Here is a 26,414-nt window from a genome sequence, read left to right on the forward strand (position 1 = left end):
CTCTGATATTTGTTTACAGATCTTTAGTAATTATATAGGAAGGGGGTCATATGGAGATCTGGATGAAGAAAGAAAAGCAAATCTCTATAGATACTAGATTTATTGAGTTGTACATAAAACCTTGATCTTTATAAGCATATGTTTATTATTGCTCTCATTAGCAGTATACTTACTAAATGTGAATCATTTACCTGTAAATATAGTGGAACAGATTTTGTAATTTTGTGGTATCCTGAGATAGCATACCTTCTTTTCTAACAAAAATCCTTTGGATCACCTTATTCAGTGCCCAGACAGAAGGGTCTTTATCTAATTTGTTTTGTCATTCCTTTGTGAGAGGAATAGCCTCTAAAATCCTTTCCAATCTTTAATAACATAAGATTTTATGGCTTGATTTTTTTATCATAATGCCAAGAGGACATGGTGATGGGTTTAGATGTTGGAGGATTCCCTTATTCAATTGAAAATAGTCCAGGGTACTAGAAGAGAATATTTAATAAGATGATATTACAATTTGAAGAGAGCAGGAGATTGCAGTTAGATAATGAGTAATAGTGGTGTAAACAAATACACACACTATTGGGTTGATTAAATTTAGCTTTCTGGGAATTGAATATATAGTGGTCTTTTATATTACAAATGAGAGTTGAGGAAACTTAATGAAGCTGAATCCTCATTAGGTGGCCATGCTTTTCTGCCTGTTTGATTGATAGCAAAGGATTGCTATTGTCTTTTAGTAATTAATCTCCTTTGTGTCATAGAACACATTTTTTATTTAAAACAATTTATTCAAGGTTGATACAATTATGAATATGAAGCAATTAAACATTGGCTCACATTCAGGATAAAGAAAAACTAATCGATAAGCTGAATTTTCCATACATAGAACAAGAGCAGTACTATATTACTGTGGAGATAATTCTGTGAATGTGAATAGCAATATTGTTTTGGCTTCTAAGGTTGTTACTTTTAAAGTTATGAAATTTTGCTTCTCTGACTTTATCATATAATTAAGAGTCCAAAAATGGCAATTTCCTGTGGTTGGACACTACACTACTTGATTTCATATTCTGTAACAGAATTTTTTTTTTCAAGGTAAGTCAGGTTTAGGTAATAATAAATAACTTCATTTTAAATTGCTTATCTTTGAAATGTATCTGTGATAAAATTTATGGTTCCCATCACTTCATTTATTTACTGTAAATTTTTAATTCATAACTTTAAAATAATTTAAATTCTAAAAAAAAATCACATCTGAATTTTTTACAGCCATTTAAAAACATTCTATAGAAAAGGGAGGAACAGGGATGGCATTTTAATTTTTTAACTTTTTATTTATTTTTATTATAATTTTTTATTTTTCACTGGGGTACAGCCAGTTAAAACAGTTTGTGATAGTTGCAGATGAACAGCAAAGGGACTCAGCCGCATGTATACATGCATTCATCCTCCCCTGTATCCCCCTCTCTTCCAGGTTGAGGAATGGCTTTTTTTTTTTTTTTTTTTCCAAGATTAGTGGTGGATGATTCTGATATGGTAAAAAATAAAGACTAGTAAATTGGGTATTTTTGCCAATTTGATTGACTGATTTACAATTTTCCAAATCCTTAGAGGAAAAATTATACACATGAGGGAGGAGCACACAGCATGCAGTTTTATCCACCACACAATGTGATACATTCACCCCTAATGTATTAGCAAAAGCAGAAAATAAAAGGAGTATTTCTGTAGCAACATTCTCAAAACACAAAATTTTCCTGCTAAGACCAGATTTTTTTTTTTTTTTTTTTCCCTCTTCTGAGCCAACAACCCACCCACCAAATTGGCAGCCTGTGAGTTAATTAAACTCAAAGGTAGATTATTTAAAAGTAAAAAAAAATTAAGATAACATAGCAGGAATGATAAATAGTTTACAAGCAGTTAGAGAGTAGCCTGGGGTAAAGGAAGCAAATCTCCTTTGACAGAAGAAGAATCAAAGGGAGAGTGGTTGGAGAAGGAGAGCTGAAGTTGGCAAATAATTGTAAAATTAAAAGGATAGAGGGTGCTGAGGTAGCTGTAATCCAACAGGATCTTGGATGTACTGCAGTTTATTTAAACTATTGTGATATATAACTGTTTGATTATACTTCAATAAAATGAAAAAGCTCCTTGTTCCTGTTCTTAATTTCTAAAAGCTTTTGTTGACAAGGATATCTTTCACTGCTATGTTTGTTTAGCAAAAATCTTGACTAATGCCTAAACAATTCTGTGAAAGGGTACTATTGACTGTTTTACAGATGAAAAAACAGAAGTGCAGAGAAATTAAATAACTTGGCCCATATTTTCAAAGTCAGTACTTTTTTTTATGGTTTCCTTCATTCTTCTTGAACAAGCCCTGCACAAAACATTTTTTTTAATGTTTTTGACTATTTGGCATATTTTATTTTTTAATTTAATTTTTAATTTATTTAATTGGAGGCTAATTACAGTATTGTGGTGGTTTTTAAACTAACCTCAAAATTAAGTTCCAAATAGCTGAATACTTTCTATAATATCTTTGGTTACTATGTAATATTATGAAGCTTCTGCATTTACTGTTACTTTAAATTTATGTGCGGTAGCTACCCTCTCTAGTTATTTGTTCAAAGAGCAGGTTAGGGCAATGGCAGGTAATGAATTTCTGTCTGTCTGAGAGTTGATTTAGAGGGTTAATAATTCAGGCTGTTTTAAAATTCTTTAATTATAACAAGGGAAATACAGTTATAAATGCTTTATTGGTTATAATTGCTGAAAGATGTTGTATCTGAAAAGAAATGATCCTTTACTAATAGGATAAACCTTTTAAGTTTTCACTATAGGATATCACAAGAAATTTGGTAGATTTTTCAGTCCACCCCTCTTGACTGGGCTTCCCTGGTGGCTCAGAGGTTAAAGCATCTGCCCGGAATGTGGGAGACCCAGGTTCGATCCCTGGGTTGGGAAGGTCCCCTGGAGAAGGAACTGGCAACCCACGCTAGTACTCTTGCCTGGAGAATCCCATGGAGAGAGGGACCTGGTAGGCTAGAGTCCATGGGGTCACAGAGTCGGACACGACTGAGCGATTTCACTTCCCTTCCTCACTGGCTCAACTGGTAAAGAATCCGACTGCAATACAGAAGACCCTGGATCGATTCCTGGGTCAGGAAGATCCCCTGGAGAAGGGATAGGCTACCCACTGCAGTATTCTTGGGCTTCCCTTGTGGCTCAGCTGGTAAAGAATCCACCTTCAATGCAGGACACCTGGGTTTGATCCTTGGGTTTGGAACATCCCCTGGAGAAGGCAACGGCTACCCACTCCAGTATTCTGGCCTGGAGAGTTCCATGGACTGTATAGTCCATGGGGCCACAAAGAGTTGGACACACGACTGAGCGACTTTCACTTCTTGATAATCTTCCCCCCCCCCCCCCCCCCCACTTAGTATCAGTTTATTGCTAAATATGTAAACTTATACATATGCATATATAATACTAAAGATAAATTATAAACATCCTGCTTCTAGTTATGGTCTTTGAAGAGAGTTGAAGCCTTTAGATTCACCTTCTGTTTTTTTCTTAAAAGCAAACAAAAAGGTCAAAATAAAATGTCAAGAAATAATTTCAAAAGTAATTCTTACCTATTATACTACATATTTTTAAAAATTATGTCAATTTGCATCATGTTCAGTTAAATAGTATTTTTGTTATTTTCATTAACTAGTAAAACTGAAGTGAACTTTAGTTCATTCCTAGATTTGTAGGAGGGCAGGGCCTCACACAAAGCATAAGACAGTGAAAAGTGGTCTTTCCACGTCTTTTTCCTTCTTTTTAAAGTGGATATATACTTCACCAGTTCTTTTATATTACCTGCTTCCTACAAAATTTGATCCCTTTTTTAGAAGTACCACCTTTTCTCCCATTCTCACTTGTCTACACTTCTGTGGTTTATGCTGTATTTGCCAACCAACATATAAAAACCAAAATGAAGCCCTGCAGCCTATAAAAGTACCTGCAAATTGTGAGTGGCAGGCTTAAAAGAACTAAGAAAGTTTAGCCCATTCAGTGTCCTGTATACAAGAAAGAAGGGAAATGGGAAGGGAAGGAAACAGGAAGTAAGGGAAGAAAGAAGGAGAGAACTGTGGGTTATAAATTAAGGCAGTGTGTTTTGATAATATATTCAAAGAATAATAGTAAGATAATTTTAGACATTTATAAAGTTCACTTTTATTGATTTCAATTAATCATATTTTAGTATATTTTATTGAAGATTCAGAGATACTTCTCCAGTTTCTGATGTACATTTAACACTCTGTTCTATAACATTATGCAGTTGTTTTACATATTTTTCAAACTGGCAAGTATTATTTTCAGTATTTTAAGGCTTTGAAATTAAAGTTAATGATCTCAGATACAAAGTTCATAAACTGTATTAATCAGTAAAAGTAAGGCTCTAAATTACAAGTAGACTTCTGAATTGGTATCTTGTGATTGGGGTTAATCATATCATGGATTTTTGCCTCATGTATTAATCTCTAGTATCTTTGATTTTCAAAGTTTATTATTTAAAAAAAGACTTTAAAACAAATAGTTTAGTCTTATTTTATTTGTTACAGCTGTAAGAGCTTACTGCTAAGACAATAGAAACTTCAGTAGAACAGTGCTATGACATTTTCTTTTAAAACAGTGCTTCTCAAACATTAGTTCACATAAGAATCACAGGGAGGGTCCTAAGATTGCGGAGGAATAGGATGGGGAAACCACTTTCTCCCCTACAAATTCATCAAAAGATCATTTGAATGCTGAGCACCTTCCACAGAACAACTTCTGAATGCTGGCTGAGGACACCAGGCACCCAGAAAGGCAGCGCATTCTCTTCGAAAGGAAGTAGGACAAAATATAAAAGGCAAAAAGAGAGACAAAACAGTTAGGGATGGAGACCTGTCCTGGGGAGGGAGTCACGAAGGAGGAAAAGTTTCCAAACAGCAGGAAACCCTCTTATCAATGGGTCTGTGGGGAGTTTTGGAATCTCACAGGGCAACGTAACTGGGAGGGAAGAAAAGAAGAAGAAAAAAAAAAAAAAAAACCCACAGAATACGTGCCTAACCACAACTCCCGGTGAAGAAGTAGCCCAGACACTCAAACGTCTGCCACCGGCCAGTGAGCAGGGGCTGAACAGGGAGGCGTGGGTTGATTATCTCAATAGATGCAGAGAAAGCCTTTGACAAAATTCAACATCCATTTATGCTAAAAACCCTCCAGAAAGCAGTTGTGTCCAACTCTGTGCGACCCCATAGACGGCAGCCCACAAGGCTCCCCCATCCCTGGGATTCTCCAGGCAAGAACACTGGAGTGGGTTGCCATTTCCTTCTCCAATGCATGAAAGTGAAAAGTGAAAGTGAAGTCGCTCAGTTGTGTCCGACTCTTAGCGACCCCATGGACTGCTGCCTACCAGGCTCCTCCGTCCAGGGATTTTCCAGGCAAGATTACTGGAGTGGGGTGCCATTGCCTTCTCCAAGAAGGAACATACCTCAACATAATAAAAGCCATATATGATAAACCCACAGCAAACATTATCCTCAATGGAAAAAATTGAAAGCATTTCTCCTAAAGTCAGGAACAAGACAAGGGAGCCCACTCTCACCACTACTATTCAACATAGTTTTGGAAGTTTTAGCCACAGCAGTCAGAGAAGAAAAAGAAATAAAAGGAATCCAGATTGGAAAAGAAGAAGTGTAACTCTCAGTGTCTGTGGATGACATGATCCTTTACATAGAAAACCCTAAAGACACCACCAAAAAATTACTAGAGCCAATCAGTGAATATAGTAAAGTTGCAGGATATAAAATTAACACACAGAAATCCCTTGCATTCCTATACACTAACAATGAGGAAACAGAGAAATTAAAGAAACAATTGCATTCACTATTGCAATGAAAAGTATAAAGCACTTAGGAATAAATCTACCTATGTATAGAAAACTATGAAACACTGATTAAAGAAATCAAAGGTGACACAAATAGTTGGAGAAATATACCATGTTCATGGATCAGAAGATTCAAAATAATGAAAATGAGTATACTACCCAAAGCAATCTATAGATTCAATGCAATCCCTATCAAGCTACCTGCAGTATTTTTCACAGAACTAGAACAAATAATTTCACAATTTATATGGAAATGCAAAAAACCTTGAATAGGCAAAGCAATCTTGCGAAAGAAGAATGGAACTGGAGGAGTCAACCTGCCTGACTTAATACTGTACTACAAAGCCACAGTCATCAAGCCAGTATTGTACAAAGACAGAAATATAGATCAATGGAGCGAAATGGAAAGCCCAGAGATAAATCCACACACCTATGGACACCATATCTTTGAAAAAGGAGGCAAGAATATACAATGGATAAATAACAATGTCTTTAACAAGTGGTGCTGGGAAAACTGGTTAACCACTTGTAAAAGAATGAAACTTGAACACTTTCTAACACCATAGACAAAAATAAACTCAAAATGGATTAAAGATCTAAATATAAGTCCAGAAACTATACAACTCCTAGAGGAAAACATAGGCAAAACACTTTCTGACATAAATCACAGCAGGATCCTCTATGACCTACCTCCCAGAGTAATGGAAATAAAAACAAAAATAAACAAATGGGACCTAATTAAACTTAAAAGCTTTTGCGCAATGAAGGAAACTATAAGCAAGGTGAAAAGACAGCCTTCAGAATGGGAGAAAATAATAGCAAACAAGCAACTGACAAAGAATTAATCTCAAAAATATACTAGCAGGTCATGCAGCTCAAACCAGAAAAATAAATGACCCAATCAAAAAATTTGAGAAAGAACTAAACAGACATTTTTCCAAAGAAGACATACAGATGGCTAACAAACACATGAAAAGATGCTCAACATCACTCATTATCAGAGAAATGCAAATCAAAACCACAATGAGATACCATCTCACGCTGGTCAGAATGGCTGCGATCCAAAAGTCTACAAGCAATAAATGCTGGAGAGGATGCGGAGAAGGGGAACCCTCTTACATTGTTGGTGGGAATGCTAACTAGTACAGCCACTATGGAGAACAGTGTGGAGATTCCTTAAAAAATTGGAAATAGAACTGCCATATGACCCAGCAATGCCACTGCTGGGCATACACACTGAGGAAACCAGAATCGAAAGAGACATGAGTACCCCAGTGTTCATTGCAGCACTGTTTATAATAGCCAGGACATGGAAGCAACCTAGATGTCCATCAGCAGATGAATGGATAAGAAAGCTGTGGTACATATACACAGTGGAGTATTACTCAGCTATTAAAAAGAATACATTTGAATCGTTCTAATGAGGTGGATGAAACTGGAGCCTATTATACTGAGTGAAATATGTCAGAAAGAAAACACCGATATGGTATATTAACGCATATATATGGAATTTAGAAAGATATTAACGATGACCCTATATGTGAGACAGCAAGAGAGACGGAGATAAAGAACAGACTTTTGGACTCTGTGGGAGAAGGCGAGGGTGGGCTGATTTGAGAGAATAGCATTGAAACATGTATATTATTATACGTGAAATAGATCACCAGTCCAGGTTCTATGCATAAGACAGGGTACTCAGGGCTGGTGTATTGGGATGACCCTGAGGGATGGGATGGGGAGGGAGGTGGGAATGGGGTTCAGGATGGGGGACACATGTACACCCATGGCTGATTCATGTCAATGTATGCTATTCTTTCAAATCGTTCCACCCTGTGTACACCTGTGGCTGATTCATGGCCATGTATGGTGAAAGTTAGTACAATATTGTAAAGTAATTAGCCTCCAATTAAAATAAATAAATTAAAAAAAAAAAGAATCACAGGGAGGTCTTGGTAAAATACAGATTGAAAGAGCTTCTGATTCAACAGGGCCGAGATGGGATCTAACAATATGGGTATCTAACCTATTCCCAGGTGACTCTGCCCCCTCTGATCTAGGAGTAATTTGAAAGGGGGTGCAAAATGCATGCTCAGGAAATAACTGAAGAGAAAATAAAGATGACATCAGTTATATGATGATGAAAGTTTAAAGACAGGATGATGGACGAGTGAGCATTTTCATAGAAGCAGACTCAATCAGATATGGTGTGTTGAGAAGTGAGAAGGGTCTGAGATTTTACTCTTCATGCACGCTAACAAGCTAGCCAACTACTATTTCATAGGTTTAGGAGACTCCCTGAGTCAGACACCATGGACTTGGTAACTCCCAGCATGGGAGGTCCCACAGGTAACTCCTTACCATCAAGTCCAGGGCAGGCCATTTCTGAGTCACCCAGATAGATTGTGCCTATGCTGTGAGCGTGTGTCACAGCTGAGGAGCCCTGAGCTTGGGAAATGCCCCTCTTTTAAAGGGAGTCTGCCCAAGTTTTGCCCCATGGGGTTATTTTTATTTACCTGAGGAACAGATAAATCTTTCTTCTGCCCTGCAGGGAGACACTCTGTCTTCCAACTCTGTTTGCTACACATTCTTGAGAAGATAATTTAGAGCAGAATCTACCCCACCTCTGTTCACAGGATTCACATAAACATGAGAGAATTGTCTCCCAAATGGTGATTGGATATAGAATTAGTTCATAGGGAACAGTGATGACATATTTAAGATTGTTTAAAAATCAAAATGGAGTAGCTGTGGTTCAGGCAGCCAAAATGGACCTGGTGGATATTAGGGATATATGTCTTGGGGTTCTGAATCGGCATTTGTATTCAACATTTGAAGAATAAGGCAACTGATTATAAATTGGTTTTAGAATCTCAGAGTGGAATTAGAATTACATGGATTAGTTTGGATTCATATCACATTCAAAGCCAAATTCTACTAAATTTTAAGGATCATGTGATGATGAATTGATCCAGCAAGTTTTAATAATTAGATAGTGATATATTGATCTAGGAATATGCTTCTCTTATGGGAAAGAGTTTTGTGACCTCCTGAAGTATCATGATAAAGAATGATAATAATGTAGTGAACTTAATTATGAATCTTGATACAACTGAGATAAAATCTTGACAGTACTTAAAAGTGATTATTTATACATTTCCACACACAGTAATTGAGTATCTGTTCCCTGCTACACATGGCATGAAATGTTGGCTGTGTACAGACATGAAAGAAATGTGTCCTGTGCCTAATGGACTTGCTGCTGCTGCTAAGTCGCTTCATTCGTGTCCAACTCTGTGCAACCCCATAGATGGCAGCCCACCAGGCCCCGCCATCCCTGGAATTCTCCAGGCAAGAACACTGGAGTGGGTTGCCATTTCCTTCTCCAATGCATGAAACTGAAAAGTGAAAGTGAAGTCGCTCAGTCGTGTCCCACCCTCAGTGACCCCATGGACTGCAGCCCACCAGGCTCCTCCATCCATGGGACTTTCCAGGCAAAAGTATTGGAGTGGGGTGCCATTGCCTTCTCTGAATGGACTTGCAGTTAGTGTTAAATTGAAAGTCTGAGAGAGAGAGAGAGAGGAGAAGGAAAAAGGGAATTAGGGAATAGGAGGGAGAGACAACAAAGATATGGATAGAGTTAAGTATGTGATGGGAGTCAGGATAGTGTAAGGCTAGGGAACTAGTGGGTTATTTTTGTTTGTCTATCAACTTGTGCTACTGTTTCAAACAGTGTTTTTCAAAGTGATTAAATTCATATGTCTAGTATAGCTAAGATGTTTTTCTGGAACTTCCTTGCTTTTTCCATGATCCAGCAGATGTTGGCAATTTGATCTCTGGTTCCTCTGCCTTTTCTAAAATCAGCTTGAACATCAGGAAGTTCACGGTTCACATATTGCTGAAGCCTGGCTTGGAGAATTTTCAGTATTACTTTACTAGCGTGTGAGATGAGTGCAATTGTGCGATAGTTTGAGCATTCTTTGGCATTGCCTTTCTTTGGGATTGGAATGAAAACTGACCTTTTCCAGTCCTGTGGCCACTGCTAAGTTTTCCAAATTTGCTGGCATTTTGAGTGCAGCACTTTCACAGCATCATCTTTCAGGATTTGGAATAGCTCAACTAGATTTCCATCACCTCCACTAGCTTTGTTCGTAGTGATGCTTTCTAAGGCCCACTTGACTTCACATTCCAGGATGTCTGGCTCTAGGTCAGTGATCACACCATCAGTAAACTGTGGAAAATTCTGAAAGAGATGGGAATACCAGACTACCTGATCTGCCTCTTGAGAAATTTGTATGCAGGTCAGGAAGCAACAGTTAGAACTGGACATGGAACAACAGACTGGTCCCAAATAGGAAAAGGAGTTCATTAAAGCTGTATATTGTCACCCTGTTTATTTAACTTATATGCGGAGTACATCATGAGAAACACTGGACTGTAAGAAAAACAAGCTGGAATCAAGATTGCCGGGAGAAATACCAATAACCTCAGATATGCAGATGACACCACCCTTATGGAAGAAAGTGAAAAGGAACTAAAAAGCCTCTTGATGAAAGTGAAAGTGGAGAGTGAAAAAGTTGGCTTAAAGCTCAACATTCAGAAAACGAAGATCATGGCATCTGGTCCCATCACTTCATGGGAAATAGATGGGGAAACAGTGGAAACAGTATCAGACTTTATTTTTCTGGGCTCCAAGATCACTGCAGATGGTGACTGCAGCCATGAAATTAAAAGACGCTTACTCCTTGGAAGGAAAGTTATGACCAACCTAGATAGCATACCAAAAGCAGAGACGTTACTTTGCCAACAAAGGTTCGTCTAGTCAAGGCTATGGTTTTTCCTGTGCTCATGTATGGATGTGAGAGTTGGACTGTGAAGAAGGCTGAGCACCGAAGAACTGATGCTTTTGAACTGTGGTATTGGAGAAGACTCTTGAGAGTCCCTTGGACTGCAAGGAGATCCAACCAGTCCATTCTGAAGGAGATCAGCTCTGGGATTTCTTTGGAAGGACTGATGCTAAAGCTGAAACTCCAATACTTTGGCCAGCTCATGCAAAGAGTTGACTCATTGGAAAAGACTCTGATGCTGGGAGGGATTAGGGGCAGGAGGAGAAGGGGACGACAGAGGATGAGATGGCTGGATGGCATCACTGACTCGATGGACATGAGTCTGAGTGAACTCCGGGAGTTGGTGGTGGACAGGGAGGCCTGGCGTGCTGTGATTCATGGGGTCGCAAAGAGTTGGACATGACTGAGCGACTGATCTGATCTGATCTTAGTATAGCTAAACTCTTACCCTCTAGAGCAGGGTTTCCCAACCTCCAGTATGTAATGCCTTATGATATAAGATGATTAAAGTGAAGGTAATGTAATAATGATAGAAATAAACTGCACAATAAATGTACTGTGATTGAAGCATCCTGAACTCCCCCCTCCCTCCCCCTACACACACACTCTCACTGTTTGTGAAAAATTGTCCTCCACAAAACCGGTTCCTGGTGCCAAGAAAGTTGGAGACTGCTGTTCTAGAGGAGCCTTTTCAAGGGTAGTCTGTGGAAAAGGTGTTCTCTATGAAACAATGTAGATTTCTGGGAATGATCCCAGAATCAGAATCTCAGATGGTTGTGGAGTTGAGTGGGTTTGTGTATAGTCTAGGTGATTTGAACAGGTTCATCTGGTGATTCTTTTCAGGTATCAAAGTGTATCAAAGAGGTGTGTATCAGGGTGTGTATCAGCTCTTTCAGGTATCAAAGAGCTGATGTAGAAATTACTTTCCGTTCCACAGCTTTTTATTTTAGTGTTTGTGCTGCAGAGCCAAAAAAATAAAAGTGATAATTGCCATTTGTGTATTATTTACTTTCACTATTGCTAAAAGGAGTTTTGCTATTCTTACCAGATGACATCTCCTTTACCCTGGCTTATATATTCCAAGAGTCTGCCAATTTATTTGGAGCTAATTGCATCTTGGAATATTAGACTTGAAGCTTTGTAGTTAATTTCAAAAGCATTTCCTGAATATGTTAGATCCTGGCTGAAATCTATACAACAAGATCCAGAAGCCATGTTCCAAAAGATTTAATTTTCACTGGGCCACAAATAAAAGAATAAATAATGACTGGCTTGATTTTAGCAACTTTTATTTATATGTTTTGCATATATGATACTCCCTTAAATCTTACACTAGAAAGGAAAAATAGCGTTCATATACTGATCTGTTCTTGTTTCTAATTTCATTTATTATAAGATGAAATAAGACTGAAGAACTCATTTTACTGACTACTGTGTAAATCTGCTATATTCCCTAAATTGTGTTTGCTTTTGGTGCAGTCTGTAGTTCCACAGATAAGAGCTTTTCTACAGATCAAAATACAGTGAAAACTTAGGGACCATTAAGATGTTTTCATTCATTTCACTCACATATGTACACATTAAAGTGGTTATCAGTGATTACCGTGCTAACATACTCTGTCCTATGTAGTTGTGTTTGTAAGATTCAAATGGAAGTAAAACTTTATTGAGTTTATAATATGGTAGATATTGAAATACCAACAGAAAATATATAAAGTAGATATTGTTGTGAAATGCTGAAAAAATGTTAAGTCCATTTCCTGTGATTCCATAGTTAGTGAATAGCAGCACCAGAATTGGAAACTGGATCTATTTGATTCAAAAGTGCATGCTTATTTTAACAATTTTTAAATTGTTTAATTATTTAACTTATTTTAATGCTAGGGCTTCCCTCAGATCAAATAAGTCGCTCAGTCGTGTCCGACTTTTTGCCACCCCATGAATTGCAGCACGCCAGGCCTCCCTGTCCATCACCAACTCCCGGAGTTCACTTAGACTCACGTCCATCGAGTCAGTGATGTCATCCAGCCATCTCATCCTCTGTCATCCCCTTCTCCTCCTGCTCCTGATCCCTCCCAGCATCACAGTCTCTTCCAATGAGTCAACTCTTTCGCATGAGGTAGCCAAAGTACTGGAGTTTCAGCTTTAGCATCATTCCTTCCAAAGAAATCCCAGAGCTGATCTCCTTCAGAATGGACTGGTTGGATCTCCTTGCAGTCCAAGGGACTCTCAAGAGTCTTCTCCAACACCACTGTTCAAAAGCATCAATTTAAAGAATTTGCCTGCAATGCAGGAGACCTGGGTTTGATCCCTGGTTCAGGAAGGTCCCCTGGAGAAGGAAATGGCTACCCAGTAGCCATTCTCCAGTATTATTGCCTGGAGAATTCCGTGGGTAGAGGAGCCTGGTGGACTACAGTCCATGGGGTCACAAAGAGTCAAACACGACTGAGCAACTAACACTGTCACTATCCAGAGTTATCAACGGTACCTGTACACTGTTCTTCAGAGCACAGAAGTCTGTTCTTTTACTTGGTTGCTGTTTTCAGTAGATGTTGTTAGATCATTCAAATGATTATCCTGATTCTTTAGGTATCTTAAGAACGTTGGATGAAAATAGGGAAACTTGTCAACAGAGGCATAATACAATAATTTGCTCATTCTTATAGTTTGTTGACTATTTGAACATTGATTATATTACACTTGCATTTTTTACCGGTCTATTGTAGAGAACTAGTATTTACTTATTAGAAAAATCTTGACATACACTAACCAAAGAAATAGTTTTGAATTAGTTATTTATTTGAATGCTGTTTCAGTTCTTGATATTATTAACATTGAGTATCAACATTACTGGATTCTAGCAGAAATACCATTTGATCCCTGAAGATTTCCTTTCAAAGCTATCAAAGGAAAATTCTGTGTAATTAAATGTTTCAGAGAACTTTATCTTTCATATGCAATTAGCATACAGTCTAGGAAGTAAACTTTTTACAGGTTTGGAAAATATTCCCAAGAAAAAATATCTTTAGATATTTTTAAGGAAAATGATAGAATTATTTCTTCTTACACTGTATAATTATACTGCTTTTATTAAACCTGCACATCACTTGATAGAATGCAATGCTAGTGGAAAAGATAAAGATATGACAAAAAGGTGAAGGTTGAGAATGAATAGACCTTCAAGGGAGCTGATCTTTCTCTGATCTGATAAAACCTCTCCCATTATCTGTTTCTTTCTTTTCTTTTTTTTCCTTGCAGATCACTGCATATCAAAAGCTTTCTCCCTGATTAGCAACATTCTCTCTGGATTTGAGGGCAAGACCAAAAGAAAAAGATAGTATCCAAACTGACATATGACATTCAGTGCTGTTTTTCTTGTAGTCTTTAGCAAATTCTAAAAAGTACTGGGCATTTTTCCATTAACCTTAAATAGTTTTCTACCTGTGTTTTGTTTTTTTTTTAATTTTGATTCTACTATGTGTCTTCGTATATTCTATGAATGCCAAGTGATATTAACACTTTGATAGGTTTAGTGGTAACTAAAGGTTGGTCTTGTGGAATAAGAATAAGCTTTGGAGTTGGAAGGCTTAGGTTCAAGTCCATTTTGTTAAACTTGTTCTTTAAAATATATCTTTAAAATGATTTTTTATTTTACATGCTCGAACCAACAGGTAGGTAGGGATGTATATATTATCAGTACTTTAATGACATTGTATCTATACTTATCATTCCATACCCAAAGGACTTTTAAATCCATATGTGCTATTTTACTTTTATAAAGCCATTTAATGAAATTTTCTGGCTTATCTTAATATGACAGAATCTTCAGTTTTTTTCTTGTAGGTGTTTATGCTGATCTCGGTTTTTTGTTTCTATCTGGTGCTACATCTGGTTTTAGTGTTTGATACTGTACTAAACTGTATTATAAATTAAATGAGAGGAGATACATTTTCTTTTTCTGAAGTAAGTTATTGTTCACTTCAGTTCAGTCACTCAGTCATGTCTGACTTTGCAACCCAATGGAGTGCAGTACGCCAGCCTTCTCTGTCCATCACCAACTCCCGGAGCTTACTCAAACTCATGTTCATTGAGTCAGTGATGCCATCTAATCATCTCATCATCTGTCGTCCCCTTCTCCTCCCGCCTTCATTCATTCCCAGCATCAGAGTCTTTTCCAATGAGTCAGTTCTTCGCATTCAAGTGGCCAAAGTATTGGCCATTCAGCTTCAGCATCAGTCCTTCCAATGAATACTCAGGACTGATTTCCTTTAGGATGGACTGGTTGGATCTCCTTGCAGTCCAAGGGACTTTCAAGAGTCTTCTCCAACACCACCGTTCAAAAGCATCAATTTTTTGATGCTGAGGTTTGTTTATAGTCCAACTCTCACATCCATACATGACTACTGGAAAAATGAAAGCTTTGACTAGATGGACCTTTGTTGGCAAATAATGTCTCTGCTTTTTAATATGCTGTCTAAGTTGGTCATAACTTTTCTTCCAAGGAGCAAGCAGCTTTTAATTTCGGGGCTGCAGTCACCATTTGCAGTGATTTTGGAGCCCAGAAAAATAAAGTCTGTCGTTTCCATTGTTTCCCCATCTCTTTGCCATGAAGTGATGGGACCATATGCCATGATCTTAGCTTTCTGAATGTTGAGTTTTAAGCCAATGTTTTCACTCTCTTCTCTCACTTTGATCAAGAGGCTCTTTAGTTCTTCACTTTCTGCCGTAAGGGTGGTGTCATCTACATATCTGAGGTTATTGATCTTTCTCGTGGCAATCTGGATTCCAGTTTAGTTCCAGCAATAAGCAGGATGACAATATACAGTACTTTTGAAAGTACTCTTTCCCAATCTGTTGTTCCATGTCCAGTTCTAACTATAGCTTCTTGACCTGAATACAGATTTCTCAGGAGGCGGGTCAGTTCATCTGGTAGTCCCATCTCTTGCAGAATATTCCACTGTTTATTGTGATCCACACAGTCAAAGTCAATAAAGTAGAAGTAGATGTATTTCTGGAACTCTCTCGCTTTTTTGATGATCCAACGGATGTTGGCAACGTGATCTTTGATTGAACAAGTTATTGTTACAGGGTTTATATATATAGGCAACTATGAAAACAGGGATTTCCTACTAAGCAAACATTCACATTTTATTAGGTAGAAATTTTATCAGTCTTAACACAATTTCCCCATGGCATTTAATGGTAGATCATTGGCTTTAAAATATAAAATGTCACTTTACCAGAATAAAAGCTAATTAGGGACTTGCAGTGTCCAGAAGACGTCTGTTTTCTGTGAGTCATGACTAGCTGGTTTTTTGCCACAAGAAAGGGCACCATCAGCAACTATTTGTTTCGATTCCCAAGATAGGCTAAGTAGCTAAAGTTCTGTATTTTGCTTTCTTATGAAAAATGCTAGGTAAAAATATTATTTTATTAATTTCTTTGTGAAAAAAGAAGATAGTAGTAGTGCATTTTCATAATATGTATCTCTTGATTTCGAAGCTGGGGATATAAAATTCAGCAAATTTTCAGCTCCCAACTAACGTGTTAAAATACTTTTTTGCTTCTACAGAAATACAGGTCTTTAGGCTTCTAAAGCTATTTAGGAATCTTGCAATAAATGGCATTTACTTCATAAAATTAGTGTGTGTGTGTGTGTGTGTGTGTATGTGTATATATACATATATATAATTATCATATATATATATGTATAGGAAAGATTATTTGGACTCTGTGCCCTCTAAGAGAATCATCTTATAGTTTATGACCGTTGTTCATCCCTGTTTAGTTTTTTTCTAGCAATAATTAGCTGATGATTACTATCACTATGGCTTGTTAAACGTGAATTATGTTCCCTTTATGAACCGTGTGATTCTGAGTTAGATCAGAGTACAGCCCAGCGTGGTTGAGTGAGACCTGGTGCCCTGAAACCCACGTATGGTCCTGTGGGTGACTGTCCCCCAGTGTGTTTTGTTGGATTAGCAGCCTTCTTGTGTGTGTCTTGCAAGGAAAAATCTTAATATCCCTCTTCAAGAAATGTTAGAGTTCTAATATTTCTTAACCTAAAAATTATATAACTTATTTATATTCTTTCCAGTATTTTGTTTAAATTCTCAAAATGCTGAAGTTTATTATTGGCCCCATTTGTATGAGTAATTTAGTTCTTATATGGATTGTTAAAAATGGGGGAAGGACATACATTTTGAATTTTCTAAAGCATATGCATTTTTTCCCCTCATTCTGTCTTTTCTTTTTTCTATTTTTCCTAGTAAAGTTTTCTTATAAAGAAATTGCTTCCAATTCCATTTCTTTTACCATTTTATTCATTTTTTTAGCAACATTTTTATACTGTATGTGAGTTTCTAAATGTATTGTGATACAGTGTGACTTTCTGAAATAAATACACTTTTCCCATGGTTTTGCTCTGTTTAGGAGTTTGTCTTTGTTTGTCTTTTTTGGGTTACTCTCCCTGGTACAATTTCTAACATTTATTAGATTCTCTTATGTTACATCACTGCCTAGTAGTTAATAAAGCAGAACCATTGTCATTTAAGCACACTGGGGAATTTTTCCTTTAAAGTGATTCAGTGGGCTTTCCTGATAGCTCAGTTGATAAAAATCCACCTGCAATGAAGGAGAACCTGGTTGGTTTCCTGGGTTGGAAAGATCCACTGGAGAAGGAGTAGGCCACTCCAGTATTCTTGGGCTTCCCTGTGGCTCAGCTGGTAAAGAATCTGCCTGCAGTGCAGGAGACATGGGTTCGATTCCTGGGTTGGGAAGATACCCTGGAGGAGGGAAAGGCTATCCACTCCAGTATTCTGGCCTGGAGAATTCCATGGACTATAGGTATAGTTCATCGGGTCGCAAAGAGTCGGACATGACTGAGCGACTTTCACTTTCACTTTTCTAGATTCTTGAGATTTCCCACTAGGCAATATTTTGTAGTCATTGCTAATAGGTACATAATAGTTTAGAAAAATGAATGGGTTATAGTATTAAATGGGCTTCCCTGGTAGCTCAGCTGGTAAATAACCCTCCTGCAATGCAGGAGACCCCAGTTTGATTCCTGGGTCAGGAAGATCTGCTGGAGAAGGGATAGGCTACCCACTCCAGCATTCTTGTGCTTGCCTGGTGGCTTAGATGGTAAAGAATCAGCCTGCAATGTGGGAGATCTGAGTTTGATCACTGGGTTGGGAAGATCTGCTGGAGAAGGGAACAGCTACCCACTCCAGTATTCTGGTCTGGAAAATTCCATGGATGATATAGTCCATGGGGTCACAAAGAGTCAGACATTTCTGAGTGACTTTCACTTTTACTCTCACAGTATTATATAAAAGGGAATAAAGCCAGTACAGTCTTCCCAGGTGGCACACTGGTAAAGAATCTGCCTGCCAATGCAGGAGATGCAAGAGATGCAGGTTTATCCCTGGGTCCGGATGATCCGCTGGAGTAGGAAATGGCAACCCTCTCCAGTATTCTTGCCTGGAATATTCCATGGACAGAGGAGCCTGATGGGTTCATGGGGGCAAAGAGTCAGACACGATTGAGCCCACACACACACACATACACAGAAGCCAATATACTAATATAACATTTATCTAAAAGAATGTTTCCATTCCTAGTCTGGGCTAGACTTCCACAACAAGACCACATACTGAAGTGTACAGTTTATACTGAAAGATCAAAAACGAAACAGCAAACCACTATGAGATTTATACTTTTCTAAAGCCTAACTTGATCATTTCTTTCTCTAAATAAATTAGTTTAATACATATATTTACTGTTAAACTTGTCCTATTTTGCCTGTCTCCTAGCTGTCTAGGGGGCAGGATACAGATGAAGTGACATAGAGTACAAATGTAATCATAATTATCCTTCACAGTTAGATAGCTGATGTATATATTTGCTTACTGTCTGCCAGGCACTGTTCTAAGCAGCTTATATATAGTATGCTACTGCTGCTGCTAAGTCGCTTCAGTCGTGTCCGACTCTGTGCAACCCCATAGAGGGCAGCCCACCAGGCTCCCCTGTCCCTGGGATTCTCCAGGCAAGAACACTGGAGTGGATTGCCATTTCCTTCTCCAATGCATGAAAGTGAAAAGTGAAAGGGAAGTCGCTCAGTCGTGTCCGACTCTTCACGACCCCATGGACTGCAGCCTACCAGGCTCCTCCATCCATGGGATTTTCCAGGCAAGAGTACTGGAGTGGGGTGCCATTGCCTTCTCCGATATATAGTATAGTATAGTATTTAATTCTTTCAGCAATCAATGAGGTAGATTTTGACACTATTCCCATTAGAAGATAGGAAGAGAAACTTAACTTTTCCCAAGTTTGCACAGCTAGTGTGAAGCAGCGTTAGTATTTAAAACCAAGTAGTCTAGTTTTGAATCTGTTCTTAATCACTAAGTGTTACTGTCTTTTGTGAAAACTTAGCCCAATGGAGAACGTGATAGCATCAGTGGGAAATACAGAGAGAAAATATAAAAACTATTAGAAGAAGGAAAAAAATTTATCTGCAAAAAATCATTAGCAGGCTGACAATAGGTATTTCATCTCCAACTAAACCTAATGAAATAACCTTTTAAAAGTGCTAAAGGTAAATAAGTCAGGCTAGAATTCTCTAATGACTTTGGAGTACAAGAAAGAAGGGGAAATAAAGCCATTTTCGAGTGTGTGGATTGATAGTTTGCTCCTCACAGGTATGCGAATAAACTCGTAAGAATGTATTTTACCAAGGAGAAAGTTATTACAATTTTGTCTTTTTGGTTAAAAAATAAGGCAAAAATGCTATTAAGAAGGTGTGTGTACAAAATTTAGCCCATATTTATTGATTTCCTAATGTCATTTCTTTCCAATATATGTTATAAAGGTATTCATTAAAAGCAAGGTTTTACCGATTAATATACTCTAGTGACTGAGAAGGCAATGGCACCCCACTCCAGTACTCTTGCCTGGAAAATCCCATGGATGGAGGAGCCTGGTAGGCTGCAGTCCATGGGGTCGCTAAGAGTTGGACACGACTGAGCGACTTCCCTTTCACTTTTCACTTTCATGCATTGGAGAAGGAAATGTCAACCCACTCCAGTGTTCTTGCCTGGAGAATCCCAGGAACAGGGGAGCCTGGTAAGCTGCCATCTATGGGGTCGCACAGAGTCGGACACGACTGAAGCGACTTAGCAGCAGCAGCAGCAGCAGCAGCAGCAGCAGCATACTCTAGTGATCAAAGCTTTTCTTTTAAATAATTGTTAGTCATTGATAGATGGCATCACACTACTGCTGAGGCAGAGGTAGTAAACTTACTGGTATTCAAGAATACTATGCTATTTACATTTCTAGAGAGTAAATACATATATATCAACTTTAGTAAATTAGGTTATTAAATCATTTAGAATTTATGAATCACAAATAAGGAACGTCTCTTTTATGTCTTAATAATCGATTTGAAAACCCAAGCATTATATAACAATTATATAATCATGTGGTCATTTGAATTCTAAGAATCTTGTTTCCTTTGCAGCGTCTAGCTTTGGAAGCAGAGAAAGTTCAAGCAGCCCACCAGTGGAGAGAGGATTTCGCAGTAAGCACCCTTTTAAACTACTTGAATTAATATTTACATTAATGTCCTGTGTTTTGATAACCTAATGGTTGCATTTAAAATATATTTTTAGTGATGGACTTTGGGATGAAAAACAGTTCACTATACTTCATTTAAAAAAGTACCTTCAAATATTATCCCATACTCCAAGGTATTTATAAAATTAATAACATAAAAATAACATTAAACTGTAGTATATGAATAATCTTTGTATGTATTATGAAAATATACTAGTTGAAAAACAAGTGGCATTTTCTAAGAGATGACATGCATAATGTAATCACTTTGGTGGGCAATACAATTGAAGTTAGAATAAATGTATTAAGATTTCTTTAATTTGTTCCACATTAGCTAGACATTATTGATTGTCTGTTCTGGTTTGCTTTTACAAATATCAGATGATACTAACTTTTGTCTGAGTTTTTTTTGAGAAACTAGTTTTGTGCTTCAAGAGTCACTGGGGTGAATTATACAAATCTCAGAAATTCTTGTGATGAATTCCCTTCCTTTTTTGCCTCCCTCCCTCCCACCCTTACTCCTTCCCTCTTTCCTTTCTTCCTTCTCTCCCTCCCTTCTTCCCTCCCTTTTGCTTTCCCTTCCTTCCTCCCACCTCTAGCTGTGTCTTATCTTCTTATGTCCTTGAAGAAGTCTGACTTTAATAGTTAAAAGACTTCTGTTACAAATATTTGAGTTGTTTCATTTATAGTGAATATCTCTTTCAGTTCAGTTCAGTTCAGTCAATCAGTCGTGTCCGACTCTTTGCGACCCCATGAATTGCAGCATGCCAGGCCTCCCTGTTCATCACCAACTCCTGAAGTTCACCCAAACTCATGTCCATCTAGTCGGTGATGCCATCCAGCCATCTCATCCTCTGTCGTCCCCTTCTCCTCCTGCAAGAACAGTTCCAGACAACTCATTTGGGGAATGTTAACTGTGTCCTCCCCCGTTTAAAGTATCTTACTCTAGTATGATTACAGTAAGAATGACAGCTTGAATATACTGTTCAATTGTCTTTGAAAAACAAAAATCTCAAATTTCAAGATAAGAAAGTTGTGCTTCAATACAGCACTGAACTTGTTTAGTGTTTAGGAACTGAGGTTTAAGGTTTAGAAATTAGCAGTTTTACTTTGTGTTTCTGTGATTATATTGTATATCAAAGGAAAATGTAGTAAATGGCACTTCATTTACTTATAGGGTAATAGTTAAATAGACTTTCGTGTTTATTAGTTCTGATATTATTTACTTTTACTCTCTTTTCTACCAATTTATATTTCTTAAGTAAACTCCTAGTCTACTCAGTTGAGACTCTGATTACTGTCAGTTCATTTCTTTCATGTGGATTGATCATATTGCTTGATTTATTGGTATCATGTAGATACTGGCTTAATCCACAATTGTTTTTTATAGATGCACAGGTCAATATGGCATCTATAAAATATATGTAAAGGAAAACTACTGATTAAGTTAAAATGCAATCTTTTTCAATATAGAGGAGAAATTTTAAACTCATCCAGTGAAGATTTTACAATGCAGTTTGTTGCTGTTACATGAAAGGAAAGTAAACTTGCATTTGTTTGGTGTGGCTTGAATAAACCAAAAATAGCCAAATATTCTTTTGATGAACTGATAATTAATGCAATTTATTTTTCCTCCCCTCTTAGAAGTGGCATAGTAAAAGCATAATAGTTGTAAAGTTAGACCTTGTAGTCTGCCTAGTCTTGATATAGTAAGTTGGTGCTTTTAGTTTTAATCATGAGTAATTCTGAGAATCTAAAAATTGTAAGTTCATTCAAATCAGACTGCACAGCATGTAGATTAGACTGGTCTTCTCAAAAGCTTCTCTTGCATTAAAGGAATTTGGTAATATTTCAGTCATTTATTAGTGGTATGTCTTTTCAAATTTTCTAGGGAGAAATGCTGTATAAAAATAACTTTACAAGTAGGAATGTAGTATATAAAATTTCCTTTCCCAGATATGTTGACTCATTAACACTATGTTAACATTATGGCAATGATTTATTTTTCCTTATAGAAGTAATGGGTGGCCATTGTAGGTGACCTGAAAACTTTTAATAGATGATATGAAAACTCTTAAATGTGTGCTAGCCATTACTCTTTTATTTAATCTAAACCATCATCTATTGTATTGCACTTTACCATTTATGTATGAAAAGAAGGAAAAAAAAAGGGAAACCAGTCAAATTATGATACATCAACAATTTTAAGCAGTATTTATACTTTTCGGATATCAAAATGTGTAAAAATTTACCTTGAAATATAGCTTTTTAAAATCTACTCTCTCAGTGCCTGTATCCATACAGAAGTATGGCTAGGAAAAGTCATGCAAGAGAACAAGTCAGTTACACAATGACAAATGCCATCACTAGATGTTCTATTGTTAAATAGAAAGTAAATGATTCACCCAGATTTAGGAGTTCTTAGCAAATAGTCATCACTGTGTGGGAGAATTTTGAACAAATTCAGTTCTAAATTTCCCCCTAAATTACTTCACAATTTATTCAAGATCTATGAACATACTTATTGACATTAAAAGAGACCATTTAAGGGAAAACAAATTAGTGCACTTTAGAGCCCTGTCAACTCATATCCTGAGTACCCTTCTTGATGAACTATAAATGGTGTTCACAGTATACATATCTGTCACAATTTGCATGTTGAGAATTGATATTTTCCATGAAGTCTTTACAGTAGCTCTTCCCTTTGAAATAACACAGCTGAGGGACTGTTGAGACAATAGTGATCTTATATTTGAAGAATAGAACCTGGATGAAGGTTGCCTTTGGATTCAAATAAGTAAATATTGCAAAAATAGGAGATTCTTTTCCTCCCGTTTGTTTGTTTTCTTCTCTGATAAACTAGATGATGCTACAGTTCATTTACATACAGTAAGGTTAACCAAATCCTTCAAGACTGTGAAAAAAATCAAGTTCACTTTCATGAGTGGTTGGAAATTAGAAATCGATATTAAATCTCCCTTTATTTTGTGAACACAGTCAAAACAACTGCAAATTTTATCAATTTCTTAACCAAACATTTAAAAATATTTAATTTTAAGTTAAATGCTTCCGTACTCCAAAAGATCCTTCTTTTAAACTTTATAAGCCTTTTATCTTTTGAGGGATTTAACTATTTGCATTAGTGCAATACTTCTTTCATGCCACCCTTTAATAATTTAACACTAGGATGATTTAAAAGGCAGAAATAATTTACTAAAAGGTACATTAACATTTCAAAAAGAAATATAATATGCCAGTTCTTCCCTCCAGTATAAGTGGGGTGGTTTCATTAACATTACTTAGGCAAAATGTTGATTAACATTGTGTAGTCTGTACTGTAGAGAAATCTCAAGAACAACAAGAACAAAAGGCAAAGCACTAAAATGCTGGCAACAAGAAAGGGCTCCGGTAATTCACGCTCTCCTTCAGCTCCACTCAATTCCCAGTTGGATGTACAATTGAAGGAACAAAAGGCGTATACTCTAAATGGATTAAGATTTATGCGGTCATGCATTTACAAGTTCAAACCAATATTTGTAAATAAGCTGTGTCTACCAGCTTCCTTTCAGGTCTGCATACAACTTACTGGCATTAAAGGGGACTTTTTATGTCATGTATGATGGGGCAAATTATTTTATTAAGGGCAGGTGGGAGAAGGAAAAAGGAGCTTGGAAAATTAATTGTTCCGCATTAAATAATTGCTTTTATTTCTACTGAACAGATCTTTTCCATTCGCTTCTGAAATCTCATTTGATTGCATTGCAATGGTTGGTTAACTAAAGCAATTTTGTTTCTAACTAAGCCTGCAATATTAATTGTACTTACACATGTATAAACATAAGGGGTACCTAATTTGTATTTTAATAAGTAGGATCCTTATGTATGGCTTATTAGCATCAGCTTGCTACTGTGAAGGCTGAGTACAGACAGGCTAAATTGGCCAGTAAATAAAACATTTGACGAGCCTCCTTTTAGCTCTAGCTTCACAGAGAAACTAAATTAGACGGTAGAAATTTTTCTAGTGAAGTTGAATGCTATTGAGTATTAATCAGGCTAATTTAGTTTTCCTAATTTAGTTTTAATTATATATATATATATTTAAATTACCTTACTCTAATAATATTTTCAAATGTTGCTTTAAAAGTTGTACTGTATAGAATTTTTTGTGTATATGAGTTAAATTAGTGGGCACTGTCATTGTATATTTATTATTTCATCTATCCTTATCATTTTATGAAATAGCCTTACCTCTATTGATTGCAGCACAAACAGTTGTGAATATGAGAACTGTGAAATCATACTATATTCATTTTGGTTAATATATATAAGAGAAACACTGTTCTAAATTTGTGCAGGTGCTGGATATGAAAGTGCTGACTTTCTAGGAGTAAAAAATGAAAAATGGTGGGCAAGGTGGCATTTTGTCTTAATGAAAGAATGAATGAATTTAATAGATTATCAAGATACTTTAGTCTGTAGCTGGATTTAGTCTTTTTCAGTTTCTGCCTTTGGTAGAGTCATTTTTTTGGAATCAAGAGCATTCACATTTCAGTATATTTTTGCAACACTTCTTACATAGGGAAGTAATCAATTTTTTACTACTGCTCTTTTGAGTCTTATCAATTTTCTCCTCATCATCAAGACAGATGAAAAGGAGCCACAATGCAAAACTGATTTACCCCCAAATTGTGGGAAACCAATTTAATAGAAAAGATCAAGACAAATATGTGTTATCTGACTCTTCTTTGTGCACACACATAAAAGCCCATGGTAAAATGACTATAAGACACCAGAGTAGAAAATAATAAACAGGGGCGTTAAATGATCCATTATCCTAATTACCCCTTTTTTTTCTTATATTGAAAAAAAAAAGAAGCAACATATTTACTCATTATTTACCTAGCCAATACTGTTTTTTTAAAAAATAATTTTTAATATATTCTAGTAATTATTCTGTCCTCACTGTTATTTCTTTTGAAGCCAAAGTCACATGATAGTATCCCATGATACAGTAGAACGCCTGCAAGTAAAGCATCATGACAGTATGTGCTGGAATAATGCAAATGCAGATCTAATTGGAGCTTGGTAAATTTTTTTTTTTCCCCCTCCTCTCAGGAAGGTAGAGAGAACTTGGGACAGGTGTCTGATTTGGGAAATGGGGAGGTGGATGGGATCTTATATATTTTTCAAGGCTAATCTGCTGCCTGTGTATCCCCAGGATTGAGCTGATTTTACATTACTACATTAAGGGGAGATTCCTGGAATTACTGCCATGTTCTAAAAATTATAACCATTAAGAACACACAAAATCATCCTCATTGAAACTTAAGTTAGAGTCAGTTATTATCATCGGCAGATATTAAATTGGAATTGTCACAAGAGAGCTTTTGAATGTACGCATTGCATTAACTTCACTGTAAGTTGAGCTGCATTTTATTACAGTTTTTGGATACCCCTTATTTGCATTAAGGTGAGGTTTACTATCTTAATTTCTCAACTGCAAAAGAAATGAAAAGATGAAGAAAAATGTATCAGCATTACAAATCAATGTAGAGTCTACAAAGATTTACTATATAAACTTTTATCCGATTCATTTTCTTACTTAAAAATCTGCAGTTACTTTCCATTTTCAGTAAATGGTATACCAGGCCTTTCATGATCTTGTCCCATCTTATCTTTAGTAAATTTTCCATTGCAACATTTTCCCAGTAGTTATTGCCCTTTCCCTGAAATTCTGAGTCCTAAGCAGAGTTAACTACTTGATGTTTTCCTTAGACAGTATTTCCTTCCTCTTCTCACCTTTTGAAAATTTCTGCCTAGAATCTTTCATCTCTCCCAATTTCCTTTTGGTTTTGATCTACCAATCTTGGATTCATTGTTTGTTTTATATGGTCCTCTAATGCTGAGCATGTATTCATATTCAGGTATATACTCCCTATATAATTTTCCTTTTACCACATTTTTTCAGCACTGAAATGTAAACTTCTTGGGGATAAAAAAAACTTTGGCTAAAGCATAACCAAAATAACTATAGTCTAGTA

At 36.7% G+C, this 26,414-nt stretch overlaps 1 protein-coding gene across 14 annotated transcripts in view; it reads left to right on the top strand.

Annotated features, from left to right (window-relative positions):
* Positions 1-26,414, top strand: part of CACNA2D1 (calcium voltage-gated channel auxiliary subunit alpha2delta 1) — a 524,082-nt gene that overhangs the window by 265,867 nt on the left and 231,801 nt on the right. For all 14 annotated transcript variants that reach the window (XM_045166379.1, XM_045166383.1, XM_045166384.1 and 11 more), the window contains exon 4: positions 20,279-20,338. In XM_045166379.1, coding sequence (XP_045022314.1) covers positions 20,279-20,338 — 60 coding nt within the window. The remainder of the gene's footprint in view (positions 1-20,278; positions 20,339-26,414) is intronic.

The sequence above is a fragment of the Bubalus bubalis genome, chromosome 8 (assembly GCF_019923935.1).
Source record: "Bubalus bubalis isolate 160015118507 breed Murrah chromosome 8, NDDB_SH_1, whole genome shotgun sequence".
In the NCBI taxonomy this organism is placed as follows: domain Eukaryota; kingdom Metazoa; phylum Chordata; class Mammalia; order Artiodactyla; family Bovidae; genus Bubalus; species Bubalus bubalis.